At 35.3% G+C, this 13,356-nt stretch overlaps 1 protein-coding gene across 5 annotated transcripts in view; it reads right to left on the bottom strand.

The window, feature by feature from the left end:
• Positions 1–13,356, bottom strand: part of RANBP17 (RAN binding protein 17) — a 270,483-nt gene that overhangs the window by 97,755 nt on the left and 159,372 nt on the right. For 4 of the 5 annotated variants that reach the window (XM_077824282.1, XM_077824283.1, XM_077824284.1 and 1 more), the window contains 3 exons: positions 11,445–11,525; positions 4,346–4,409; positions 4,149–4,257 (listed from right to left, as the gene is read on the bottom strand). The exons of the other annotated variant lie outside the window; for it this stretch is intronic. In XM_077824282.1, coding sequence (XP_077680408.1) covers positions 4,149–4,257; positions 4,346–4,409; positions 11,445–11,525 — 254 coding nt within the window. The remainder of the gene's footprint in view (positions 1–4,148; positions 4,258–4,345; positions 4,410–11,444; positions 11,526–13,356) is intronic. 5 annotated transcript variants of the gene reach the window in all.

Below are 13,356 nucleotides of genomic sequence, written 5' to 3'. Positions count from 1 at the left end.
AATGTTGGGAAAAAGAAATGAGAGAGGAAAATAGTTATGGCAAAAACTGACAAATTAATGGAGGAATTAATATGACGTCCTTCTGCAAAATGTCTTTCGGAGACATTTTACCTATTTTTCCTTCAACATTTTGTGGATGAATTTGGTGTATACATAGGATTGGCTAGTTTGTGTATGCCATCTGTAATCCTATATCTCTCTGACTATTATTATAGCCCTTTTTTTGTTCTTGGGGCTTGATCCAAATCCCTTTAAAGTCAATGGAAAACCCATCAGCTGAAATGGGCTATTGTCCAAACCCTTGGTAAGAGACTATAACATGTGCCATATTGTCCAATGATTGTGTGACAGGTTGGAACCTAAGTAATTTTTTATTGCAACCTAACTGGTTCTTCCAAGTGAAAAAGTACCTTTATCATTATTTTTGTTTTCAAGATAAGTTTAGTGGAGTAAGACTCTTTTAGGCGGCCCAGAAATAATCAGCTCTAAAACATTAAATTCCTCAAATATTTTACTTCAGTTAAAAAAAAAAATCAAACCACAAAAGCAAGTCCCCGTTCACTATTATCAGTATGATTATTGTATGATCCACATTCATGTAACATAAAATATGAGCGTTAAATAATGATGCTTTTTTAAAAAACTGGAAAAGAAAGAAACCATTTCATGAACAAATTACTACTGTAAATTGCTCTTTTGCGATGATCCAAGCCACACTAGCATGCACTTAGACTCATCTACGGCCTCATTATGCCCTTTGAAAGAAAAAAGATCCTTCAGTGGAACATTTTGGTGGATCTTTCATGCTTTAATGGCAGACTGCAGCATTTCACAAGCAGGCACCTCGCTGAGTAGATCTGCCTGTGGTTTACATTATTTGGTAGTGTTTTATATCCACTGAGCAGGGACTCATTTTGCACTGGTGTAAATAACTACACAGAGGCAGTGGAGAATCAGACCCAATGTCTCCAGAAGGAGCTTTTTATAATTTATGTGTAAAGCCTTTGATAATCCAGAATGGAAAGAAAAATTGGATTAAAATCTTCTGAAACCTTTACTTAAAAAAGCACTTTGTTGGAGTTTCAGTAACTATTTTCTTTACTCTATAGCTTACACAAGTGAATATTTAGTTTACTTTAAAAATCTTGGGCCATGGACCATTTGACAAAATGGTGCAACTGTAAATGTCAAAAAAGTCTATTTTCATTAGAAATACAACCTGGGGCACACAGAGCATTCAAAGTGTAATTACATTCAAACAAGGTTCAAATTACTGAACAGAAACCAAGTGCCTTTTAAAGTAAATGCCAATTAATGTACTGCTAATTACTGCTCCCTCCCCCATGGTTGATTTGGTTTTTCTAACCACTCGAAAGGGAATGGTTTAAATATAACTAATTCTACACTTTCTATAAAAGGCTAATTTACAAAGAATTTTATACTTGAATCCAGAAAAGCACATTCCATTTCTTAAAAAGCACTAATTTATCATGAGACTTCATCTTAATACTATCTCCATGTAAATTATTTTAAAAAGTCAATAATATGAAAAACTTCCTTAACAAATCCTTTCTTCTTTTAATTTTAGAAAGCCTGAAAAGGATGACTAGTATGATGACCAATTCTCTTTGGACTAAAACTGATGACTTGCTGCTTGTTTATAAAGCTTACAGCTCTATAAGGTTAAGAATGATGTCATTTAAAAAGCATGTATTTGTCACACACACACACACACAAAAAGTATAGCTCATGTGTGTTTGATGTTTCACATCTGTATTCTCAAATGTAAAGCAGAGTTTTCCCTGTACACTTCTCTAGATGTGTTTCTCTGAAAGGTCAGAAACAGACAATCTAATATACTCCAAATGGAAATCCATAGGATATTAGTCCAATAAGTTTGTTTAGGTCTTCCCCCAGCTAGCCCTATTCCTGTCAGGTTTTCTGGCCACTAACGTAGAGGAATAAAGCCAATCTCAATGAACCGTTAATTTCTGAGCAATCACATTTCTCTTGTGTTTCACTTGCCTAGAGTTATCAACCGGAATGGCATCTTGCTCACACAACACCTCTTTGAAGATGTGACTTTTATCACCTAGATGGGTTGATTCTGCTCACTCTCTGCTCTTCCTGTAGGGAAAATCACTAAAGCTGCATGAAGAAAAGGAGTACTGGTGGCACCTTAGAGACTAACCAATTTATTTGAGCATGAGCTTTCGTGAGCTACAGCTCACTTCATCAGATGATGAAGTGCATCTGATGAAGTGAGCTGTAGCTCACGAAAGCTCATGCTCAAATAAATTGGTTAGTCTCTAAGGTGCCACCAGTACTCCTTTTCTTTTTGCGAATACAGACTAACACGGCTGTTACTCTAAAGCTGCATGGTTTCCACTAGGAAATTTACCCCCTGCTTACAAGAGGTGTCAGCAATGGATGCAGCTGAACTGGTCCTGAAAACAGTTGAATTGCAAGTGTAGACAGTTTTTGAGGTAAGCCACCTTTGCATATATGTTGCCTGGCTAAATCTTTCTGTGGGGGCCTGAAAAATCAATTTACTTGCCTAATTCCTGTTTTTAACATATCCAAATATTAAAACAACAAATGGCAGATAAGAGGATAAATGACAGACCCAAATGTCCTCAGGAAGGAAAGACTATTTTTAGGGTACAAATAGGGTAACCACCACCCACAGAAAAGCCAGGAACAAGTTAGGGGCATCTAGAAAAACTAAAAGGTAATACTTGACTTAGCTCAAGAGAGTCCTTGAACTATAGCCAGACTGAATGTAGACTCATATCTCTAATTGACATGGCATCATGAACCAAACTGCTATTCCAAAATTAACTAAATTAATCAAATTCCAAAATGACATCAAATTTGTGAGAACAGCTGACTGCAAGCAATTTCTACCACTGAAGATACAGGAAATCTTGGCACACCTATGAGAGTTCCACCAGTTGCAGCTCAAACCTTGCAGCATTGATCATATGAAATGATGGCACTATCAGATAAACCTAGACCTCAAACCCTACTCTATTTCTAATCCAACTTTCTCTCCGAAGGCTGACGTTCCCTTTTCTGCCCATCTCTAATCTTAATTTAGCAAACACTCATTCTCACAAATGGTAATTTTTGCACAGAAATCTTTAGGGGAAAGAACTATTATGACTATAATTTGAATAATAATATATATAAAAATAATAATACATATAATTGCATCTAATGGGCTAGCTGATGAAAACTGGTGTAGCTCCATTGACTTCATGGAACCCATGTCAATTTACACTGGTTGGAGATTTGGCTCATCACTTATGTTTCTTGCAAACTAATCATATGCTTCTTTTAGTAAATTTGTTATCTGTGCTAGTATGTAACCACCCATCATTGTTACTAAACTAATGACTAAAACTGTGCTCACAAATAGATTGAAAAGGAGTCTTACCTGCTTGATGAGTCCTAAATTAATATCATGTGGTGCTAAGGATTCTTTTCCTGGTTACTTAAGGGATGGGATATAATCAGTTTATTGGCAATATATTGGTGCAAACCAGGCTAACCACTAACGTCCCGATCCTACAAACACTTAATGTGCATGCTTAAATTTATGCACATGAATAATCTTATTGACTTCAAACGGGACTACTCATGTGTGTAAAATTAAGCAAATACATTAAGTGTCTGCTCAATACTCTGATTCAAACTCTGAGAGCTGAGATTCCTCACAGGCTGAGAATTTATATGAAGTAGTACACCATCTGCTAGAGTAAACATTGAAACCAGTGTCTTTGGAGTAGTCACTGAAGTCAGTCAAAGGTGAAACTTTTTAGAATGTCACAAGATCAGGCCTTTACATTATAAGTAGCTAAATTACACTAATGGATCCAAAGGCCTTCAGTGCAATAAACTACTGGTCTCACTTTCAGAACTCATATTACTATAACCAAATCTATCAAATAAAAAAAAAAAGACTATTGTATTTCAATGGCCACAAACCTAAAAAGCTATTGTGAAGTATTTTAAACACCATCTAGAACAGATGTACTGAACTCATAACCTATTTTTAATAGTGTCAGTAACCTCTCACTAAGAAGACTTAAGCTCTGTTACTAAAATTAATAAGATTACAAAAATATCAAAGAGAAACACCTTACCTAAATCTACCATGAGGAGGCGAGTGAGAGCAGTGTAGAAAGTTGTTCGGCATCTAAGGTCACTGAGACTGTAATTATCATTCACCCCCAAAAAAGGAAAGTGTTTACTCTGGCAAAACATAAGTGCATCACAAGTTAAAATGGTGTACAAAATTATGAAGGAGACTAAAATATTTGAACATAATAAGAAAACTTACTGTGTGATTCTGAAGCATGAACTTCACAGCATCTATTTTCACAAGTTTTTTTAAGAGAATATAAGTAGCAGATGTTAAGGAAAGTCTCCCTTACAGTATTATGCTGAGATTTGAATATTGCTGTAAACTTAACTTGCATAATTATATAATAATTTTTATGAATGATACAAATTGCTAACAAAGTATTAAAATACACCTCTTAAAATATGGTGTTTCTGAAAAAATATACAGCACAGAAATAGTATATGAACATTAAAAATGATGATCTATTATTAACCAAAGCAATTACTTTTCATGTCACATATTTTAGTCGCAAAAGAGCCAATAAATTAAACAATATTTAGAATTAAAGTAAAAGTTTTCAACAATAAATGGTGCTGGTTTTCTAGATAGTATCACATGGCTAGGATGGTGGAGGAAATACTGCTGTTTTGTAGTGGCAGCCGGTCAATAGGATTTGCCCTTACTGAGAGAGGTTGCCAATGGGCAAACAAATTGGCTAGCTGGGGGCCTTAAATTGGACCACACTGGGCAGAAAGGAATTCCCTTACTTTTAATTCTCCTTTCTTTAATTCTTACTTCTAATTCTTCTTCACTCCTAAATGTGACATTGAAGTAACTCCCTAGCTCTTCAGAGTTTTTTTGTGTTTGCTTGTTTTACCTTTAAGGGTAGTGGAAGGAGTGTACTGGGCCAGTTAGGCCAACTACTGGTCATTAAATGCCAGCCTTACTGAGTTTAAGAACTCTCCTTTTGATTGCATGGGAGATGAAGTTCCCAGGGGTATGTGGGTGTGGAAGATGTGCAATTTAAGATAATCTTGCCTTAGGGGAAAAAAAGACAAAAAATAAGATGCAAGAGAACTCCTACTTGTCACACACAAAAAGGTAACCTCTGAACTCTGAAAGGTGAGACTCCTGCAGGATGGCATCTTTAGAGAAGCATTTGGTTCACAGACGGAAAGAGAAAGTTACAGGATATAAAACTATCCTTCAGTGCTTCTGGATTTTGAATACTTTTATTTCCCCTCCCCCCCAAGACAATAACCCATAATTATATGCAACATTTAAAAAAAACAAGAGGAATTACAACATTTCGCTAGTTTTCTTAAAATCAGTTGTCAACCACCAAAGATGATGCTAACTAAGCTAAGAATCTGATCTTAGAGATGCTGAGGCATCTCAGTCCCTGCTGAAATAAATGGCACTTGGGGGCTTCTCAACACACTGCAGAATCAAGCTGCCCTTGGTTTGGTTAGCCAGAAAAGTCAGTAAGTCAAATAAGACATCTCTTAGGCTTATATACTGTTCCGATTCTTCAGCAAACAGACAAGCGAAAACTGACAATATCTTAAAAAAAAAAAAAGGTAAAACCCCCACAACTCTACCAATAGTAGGAATCTCTCCCATTCATGCTGTTAATGAACACTAGGTCATGTTTTGCCAGTGGAATATTTATGGGAGCAATGAAGTGGATCATTCTCAGGATGAATCCAGTACATTTAAGATGTATTTACTGCAAAACTGTGTATGCAGAACTCTATTACAAACCAAGGAAAAAAAAAAAGACTTAAAAATCATAACCTATGCCAACTTTGCTGTCTTTAATTACACTCTAAAGCAATAATTATTAAAAAATGAAACCTGCTGCAGGTTATCAACTACTAAAAAAAGAAAAGTTTCGTTCATATCATTGACCTAAAGGGCCAAATGTTGACAAAGAACTCTACATTTGCTTGTGCATCTTTATGCATATATATGAATACACAGGGAATTTCAAAGGCGGCTAAGGAGTTGGGTGCTTAAAAATCCCAGCCACAATCATTTATGCAAAATCTTCGCAAAACAATGCAAATCCAGTTTGCCATTGGCTCTTGAAGTCACACGGTTGACAGAAGTGGTTTCAAAATGTGTATCCAAGAAAACAGTTTCGCCCTTTAAAAATTGCGAAGAAAAAACATATTTCTATGTTTTTCCAACAGAAGCTCTCATTATATGAAGAGATACAGATACCTGCAATGTTTTACTAGTTATTTAAACTTTTAGAAAACATGCAGGATTGAGGAAGGAATCTTACTTACAAGACCACAACCTCACAGCTCGGAATTGCTTCGTGTAGTGCTTTTTTTGGTCACTTTAAGTCAATTCTACAAATTTCTAAGTGCAATGTCACCCTCAAGGGAACATGTTTGTTTGCAATAACAGCACTTTCAGTTTTCTGGGAACTTAGGTCCGATCCATGCTAATTTTTAACATAACAAGGGACTCACCCGTAACATTTCAGTCTTCAAAGTTAAAAAAACATGGTCTGTCCTACAATACATATGGCTCTGAATAAGGTTCAGGAATCATACTATAGCCTCTGACTTCTTCAGAGCTGTATCTTGGCTCAGTGAGGTGGTTTGGTCCACATTACAATGTAAGACAAAACTGTGTTTGAACTGCCATGTCTGTCATTGGGTATCCCAACCTGATAGAAAGTACATAACATATGGGATCTTAAGTGTTCAGCCTGGTGCCACAGCATACAACTATATTGTGAAGTTATGTCATATTGAGCAATGCTCAATAGTGTGCTATTACTTACACTGCCTAACACTATGAGTGTTCTTTCCATCCTGAATTTCCAACCATGACTAAAACCCACAGTTAATATTAAGACTGCTCAGGCCTTTACCCAGTATTCTATTTTCTTGCACCAAAACACAGGTTTAAATGCTGAGCACGAAGTCAGAAGTATGACGTTTAAAAAGTATGATGTTTAGAAAATATTTAAAGGATGTTAATAAAACACAAGAGGCCAGATGCTCAGTGTACATCAGAGCAGGGGGGAGCAGATGGCTCTCTAAGGGTTGAGCTGTGGCCTGGCAAATATACTCTGCCTCAAAAACATCCTCTGTGTTGGTGCTAATCCCTTGAGGATTCCTCCATTAAGGGAATCCATTGCTGCCCATTTAGGGCAGTCTTCCACCTGCTTTGATGCTGAGAATCTGGCCCCAAGTTTATCCCACATAGTGGGATTTCTTTTTCTTCATTTTTTTTTAAATGTAGGAAATCCCTTTTAAAAACTACACTAAACAAAAGTTAAAGTTGCAAAACTAAATTAAAGAAGCACTCAAAAGTCAGGAAGGTTGATTGCATAACTTTAACTTTAACCCTTTTCCCACCTCAGTGCATGTGTATTATGATACAGTCTTCAGCTGCATGATCACATGCAATTTTGCCCCCACAGGATCTTTTTCCAGAACATTTCTCCATTCCCTACAGTTGTACTGTGTACTCTGAATGACTCTGAGTGTCTGTAATTTGGCGTTTGGATGGTGTGCAGTCAATGAAATATGGGACCACACACTGTACCTTGAGGATAAAAAGAAATACTGAACAGCTGTCTCATTAATTGAGCACTGGTCATCCCTGCACTGAATGAGGTAGGGACCCTGTGGACAAAAATAGCATGAGATAATATATTTCAAGTCTGTTGTAACACATACACACAAGTGGGCAGTTGAGATTGTTATTTCCTGACTTGAGTGCTTCAATTTGCAACTTAATGTTCTTATGCAAAAAGAAAAGGAGTACTTGTGGCACCTTAGCGACTAACCAATCTATCTGAGCATAAGCTTTCGTGAGCTACAGCTCACTTCATCGGATGTTTCCACTGAATGCATCCGATGAAGTGAGCTGTAGCTCACAAAAGCTTATGCTCAAATATATTGGTTAGTCTCTAAGGTGCCACAAGTACTCCTTTTCTTTTTGCGTATACAGACTAACACGGCTGCTACTCTGAAACCAATGTTCTGATGATGTAAGGTTTTTGTAGGAATGATTAATTTTAACTTCAAACTGATCAAACTATTTTTTTAAAGTTATTATTCAATTCCTTAAAAGGCTGTGGATGGGGAATATAGCTGCTTTTGGCAAACCTGCTAACCTGATTTTAAGGAAATATTTAGTGTATTTATTTTTGTTAACCTGCAGTACTTGGTTAAGAGTTATCTGTTTTCACAATGCAAAGCTATAAAATTTTTCCTGCTTATCACAGAGATCTTTAAAAATAAACGTGGATAAAGCAGACTTTTTGACAAACTGAGTATTTTGCAGCCAGTTGCTTTACAAAATAACAACACAATTATAATTATTTTGTTATGGAAAATGTATGATAATAAAGTTAATTATTAGGAAGAACTAAACATGCATGAGGGAGCACTACCACTACGACGGCACTGACATAAAGGAACCACTAATGTATTCCATTATGTAAATGAATTCAAAGATATTTCATGAATGATCAGCTAGAAGGGACATAATGATTTATAATTCAAATAACTGAGCTTTAAAATCAAATTGGGCTAATATATTTCTGAATATGCAAACCTGGAATCATTGTTAAAATAATGTAAAACATGACACCAATACAAATCATTGTTGCCTTTTGTTGTTTGAAAAATGTCGTTTTTTTCCTTTTTTATGTTACGTAGAGTGCTTATTAGCATTAAGATTTTTCTTTTTAACTAAGAGAATCTTTAGAAATAATTACTTTTATGCATAATAAAAAGATAAGTACCAAATTTCTATGAACATTTAGAGACTGCCTGGACATGTAGAGATTAATTTTCTAATAAGAAAATTATATGCACATGAATGACAAATATTGGCCAAGAACTGAAATTATGTGTTATTAACCTTTCAACCCAATCTAGATGTACTCTATATCATATGCTGAAAAGTGGAGCCACTGGATCTGGTCTCTTAAAAATATAATGTTTCTTCCAAAGTCCTCTAAAATCATTATTTAAAGCAAACAAACAAACAAACAAACAAACAAAAAGTGTGAAAAGGCCAAAGTTTGCAATGCCAGGAAGTACTTATAAACCACTTCATAGATTTAGAAATAAAAAGTACTTCAGCATTATTATTTTAAAAAAACCTATTGGTGAAGTTTTTTATAGGAAAAAAAATACATATCTTTAAAAGCCAAAATGACCAGTGAAATTGGGTTGTACATCATTTTCCAGCAAAAAGGAAAAACAGCCTCGACAGGTGTAATTTATCATTTTTCTGATTTAATACCAAAGAAATATATTAAAATAATAAAAAGAATCCTGAAATCCTCAAAATTTGTAGTGATAAATAGCCCTCCCTGTCTTTATTGCATTATGCCTACTAACAGAAATATTGCATGGTGGATTTTGCCAGACAAGGACGATTATTTTCCAATAAAAAGTTGCATATTAAATTCCAGCACAAAAGTGGGTGTCTAATACTTTTGAAATCTTTTATGGTTTGCCAAGGAACACAATTCTAAACTTAACTAATACACACACATCACAGTGAAGTGAACCAGCATTAAAGCTATCTGTCCTACCCCACCCATCTAAACCAGAGAAGCTACTGTTCTTAGAATGTTTGCTTAAATATATTTTGATGTTTATGGCTTTAGTTCATCTTTCTTCTTATTGATTTTAAAATGCGTTTTATTTTGAAGTCTCATTTACATAGCAGTATATTTGAAAAGGTATCACTACTTCTGGATACTTTCATATCACACAGCTTTAAAGCTCTGCTTTTATCAGGGATCTTAGCAACACATAATAAATTACCTCAAGGAAAACTGTCTCCTTACAAATCTGCTCTTCAGGACACTTAAGTATATACCCCTGCTTAAGCTCCCAGCTCATTGTAATATTGTATCCAAATCACATACTGCAAACTCATTCACTTTATTCAAAGTACTATCTGAAAACTGTTAAACCATCAACATATTCCTTGGTCACCTTGCAGCCTTAAAACAAGCATTTATTGTGTTAGTAATTGCAGATTGTTCTCCATTTTTTAGGGCTGGGATGGTGAGGGAGGTCTCAAATACATTCCTGCACATCAAATGCTATGTGCCTGACCCCCATTCCTATACAGACACAGTAGTGGGAAAGCTAACCCATTAACTCTTGTACATTCTTATTCATGCAATGCAATAATCAATCCCCTTTTTGTTTTTGTTAAATACCTTAGTGATGTTTAGATTTCACCTGTGCCCCATTATATCTGGTGGTGTTAACAGTAGATATACATATATTTAACATCTCCCATGTTGGCTGATTAATGATACTTGTAGTAAGTGTGAGAAAACATACACTGCATAATTTTAGCTAAATGAAATGCACTTATTCAATCTGCAAAACAATAAGCAGCATTTAATACAATGAAATATATTAACATTCTGCTGTGATGACTAGAATTCTAAGGAGAAAATAAAATGATTCAAGGCTGCACTTTCCAGCCTCGTTTCCTTTCTGACTATCTATAACATTAATCTCTTCACCTGAAACTGAAAGAAAAGCAGTTTTTATTTTTAAAATATCGAAGGACTTCCTTTACTGAACATTTCTATCAGTTCTGAACATTTTTGTTTTGTATTGCCTGTATCCACTTCAACATCTTGATATGTCAAAAATTACTACATGCTAATTTTCTTTGAAAATTGGTCTTCTTGTCTGACTTGTCAGAATTTCAAAAAGTAAACATATCACACCCTCTTTTATGATGTATGACTTAAGTAGCAGTCTCAAAAAGTTTGTGTCAAAGCAAAATCTAACCCGGGACTCAGCTGAACTGTTAACCAAAATTCAAGATCATAGTGTTGCAAATACAAACAATGAAGGCCCTGGTTCTACAAGGTATTTAAGCCCATGCCTGACTTTATGGATGTAAGTAGTCACATGGATTCTATTGGGATTACTCACGTACTTAAAGTCAGGCATGGGTTTAAGTACCTTAGTTGAATCAGAGCCAAAATGGGTCCAGCCTTGCTCTTTTTTAGAGTCAATGACATTCTTGTCCTCTGGAGGATGTCATGAATAAGACTAATGATGTTAATGAACTGGTCACATGGATAATCTTGTGTTGACAATCAGAATAGGGAAACACAAAATAACTTAAAATGTGCTATGCATATAAAAAGGCCAAACCAAACTCATATTTTAATATTAATATTCTCACTGGTGTTAAAACAATTTCCTATAAAATGGAAAATGGCTTGAAAATATTAATTTTTACTAAATTATTTTCATTGTATAGGACCCCCAATGCACAATAAAAAGGATATCCAACAGAAAGATCATTTAGAAACTGAAGAGTTCTTGAAATCACAGGCTCGCATCTTCCCCAGCATTTAAGGTTTGTAACACTAGAATAATAATAATAAAAAAGGAGAGAGAGTTTATAATAAATAACGTTTCCCTCTTTGTGAGAAGGGAGTAAGTACACACACACACACAAAATGCAAGGGTACTATTGTACAAATACATTCTTCTGGTAGATACTGTTCTTTTTATGTTCACGAGATTGGAAACATTACAAAAAATAAGTTAATTCAATACTTTTTATTCTTGAACCAGTAATTTCAACATTTTATAACCCTACAACAAATTTAGCGTTAAATAACCTATTTTTACCACTTCCCTATCAGTTGCTCTGCCACCATTTTTCATGGTAAAATATACCATCCCAAACACAACCTTCTCCTTATCCATCTTATATATTTATATGGCCCCCGATAATGTAGTATCTGAGCACTTCATAACTGTGGTAGGGAAATGCCATTATCCCCATTTTCCATATGGGGAACTGAGGCAAAGAGAGTCTAAGCAACATGCCAAAGGTCAACAAGGAAATTTGTAGTGGAAAAGGGAATTGAACCTGGGCCTCCTAAAGCTAGCACCTTAAACTTGGTCCAGCCATCTCTCCTAAGCAGTATTGTTAAAAAATCCAAAACACCCTAATGAGAGTGTATATTGGTATAGATCAAACATTGGATTTGAAAACAATACAACACAAAAGGGTTTATATTTTCTCTTTCAGTACCTGAAAACAAGCCTAATATCAAAGTATTAACCAATACCTCTTAGGCCAAATTATGGCTGTCCTTGGGTGGATGCCCTTAGTAGAGATACTTCGTAAAGCCCTTAGCTCCCCATTGTCCCAGCACACCAGGTCATGTACCTCCAGATGCTATCACTTAAGATGGCTCCTCAGTTCTGGCTTGTAAGAAACATAAATTTACCTCTTAATATTTGTAAACCTCTTGGAAAGAACAAAGTGGTGAGAAAGAGTGTGTTGTCTAAGAAAATATACAGCAGATACTCTAATGCTGGATTCATTTACAGAAATTAAAAGAAAACATCAGAGCCCTTCTGAAATGTATGTTTCAAATTCAATGACATCTCAGTACCCATTGTATACCCTTATTGTTTGCAATGCAAGGTGCGTAAGTAGGTGGTGTTACTTAAATTTTGGGGATGGGGAACCTGAAGTAGAGAAGTTAAGTGCCTTAAATCAGCATAGTTTTGCTCCACTTTATCTTTTGGGTGTACACACACACACACACACACACACACACACTACTATGCAGGATAAAAGTGAAGTATTTTCTCATAGGGGTGTGTGTGTGTGTGTGGTTTTTTGTGCATGCATGTAGTTTTGGACAAGCGCCAAACAATTATTTGCCCATAATTATTTGCTAACACTGCAAAAAACAAAGCTTCTCATCTTAAATGCACAAAATAAGCATTAACTCATTTAATAAAAACCACTATGAACAAAAACAATGGCTCATATTGCCTTAAAGAAACAGCTCATTCTAGCAAGTCCTAGCAAGTCCATAATTTACAGTTTATCCCTATTGTAGGGAGTTCTCAAAATGTTTCTGCTATACTAAACCCTAACAGATATATACTGTAGAAAGCAATAAAAATCAATTTGGATTATCCATATCTGATATCAAAGCCAAAATCATAAAAGGCAATTCTCAAAAAAAAAAAAAAAAAAGAAAAAAAAGAAGCAGAAATCTATTCTAAACTTCAGCATCCAAAGCTTGAATGTTTAAAGAGAGAAGAATCAAAACAGACCATTTAAAAAAAGCTGTTCCACTCGTGTTTGACTTTTCCTTTTCTTCTTATGTTTCTTCCCACTTTGGCCTATTCTTTTTGCTCAGTATGCTGCTGCATTTGGATGACGAA

The sequence above is a fragment of the Eretmochelys imbricata genome, chromosome 8 (genome assembly GCF_965152235.1).
Source record: "Eretmochelys imbricata isolate rEreImb1 chromosome 8, rEreImb1.hap1, whole genome shotgun sequence".
Classification (NCBI taxonomy): domain Eukaryota; kingdom Metazoa; phylum Chordata; order Testudines; family Cheloniidae; genus Eretmochelys; species Eretmochelys imbricata.
Note: the sequence above shows the minus strand (reverse complement) of the source record. Positions and strands in the feature narration are given on the sequence as shown.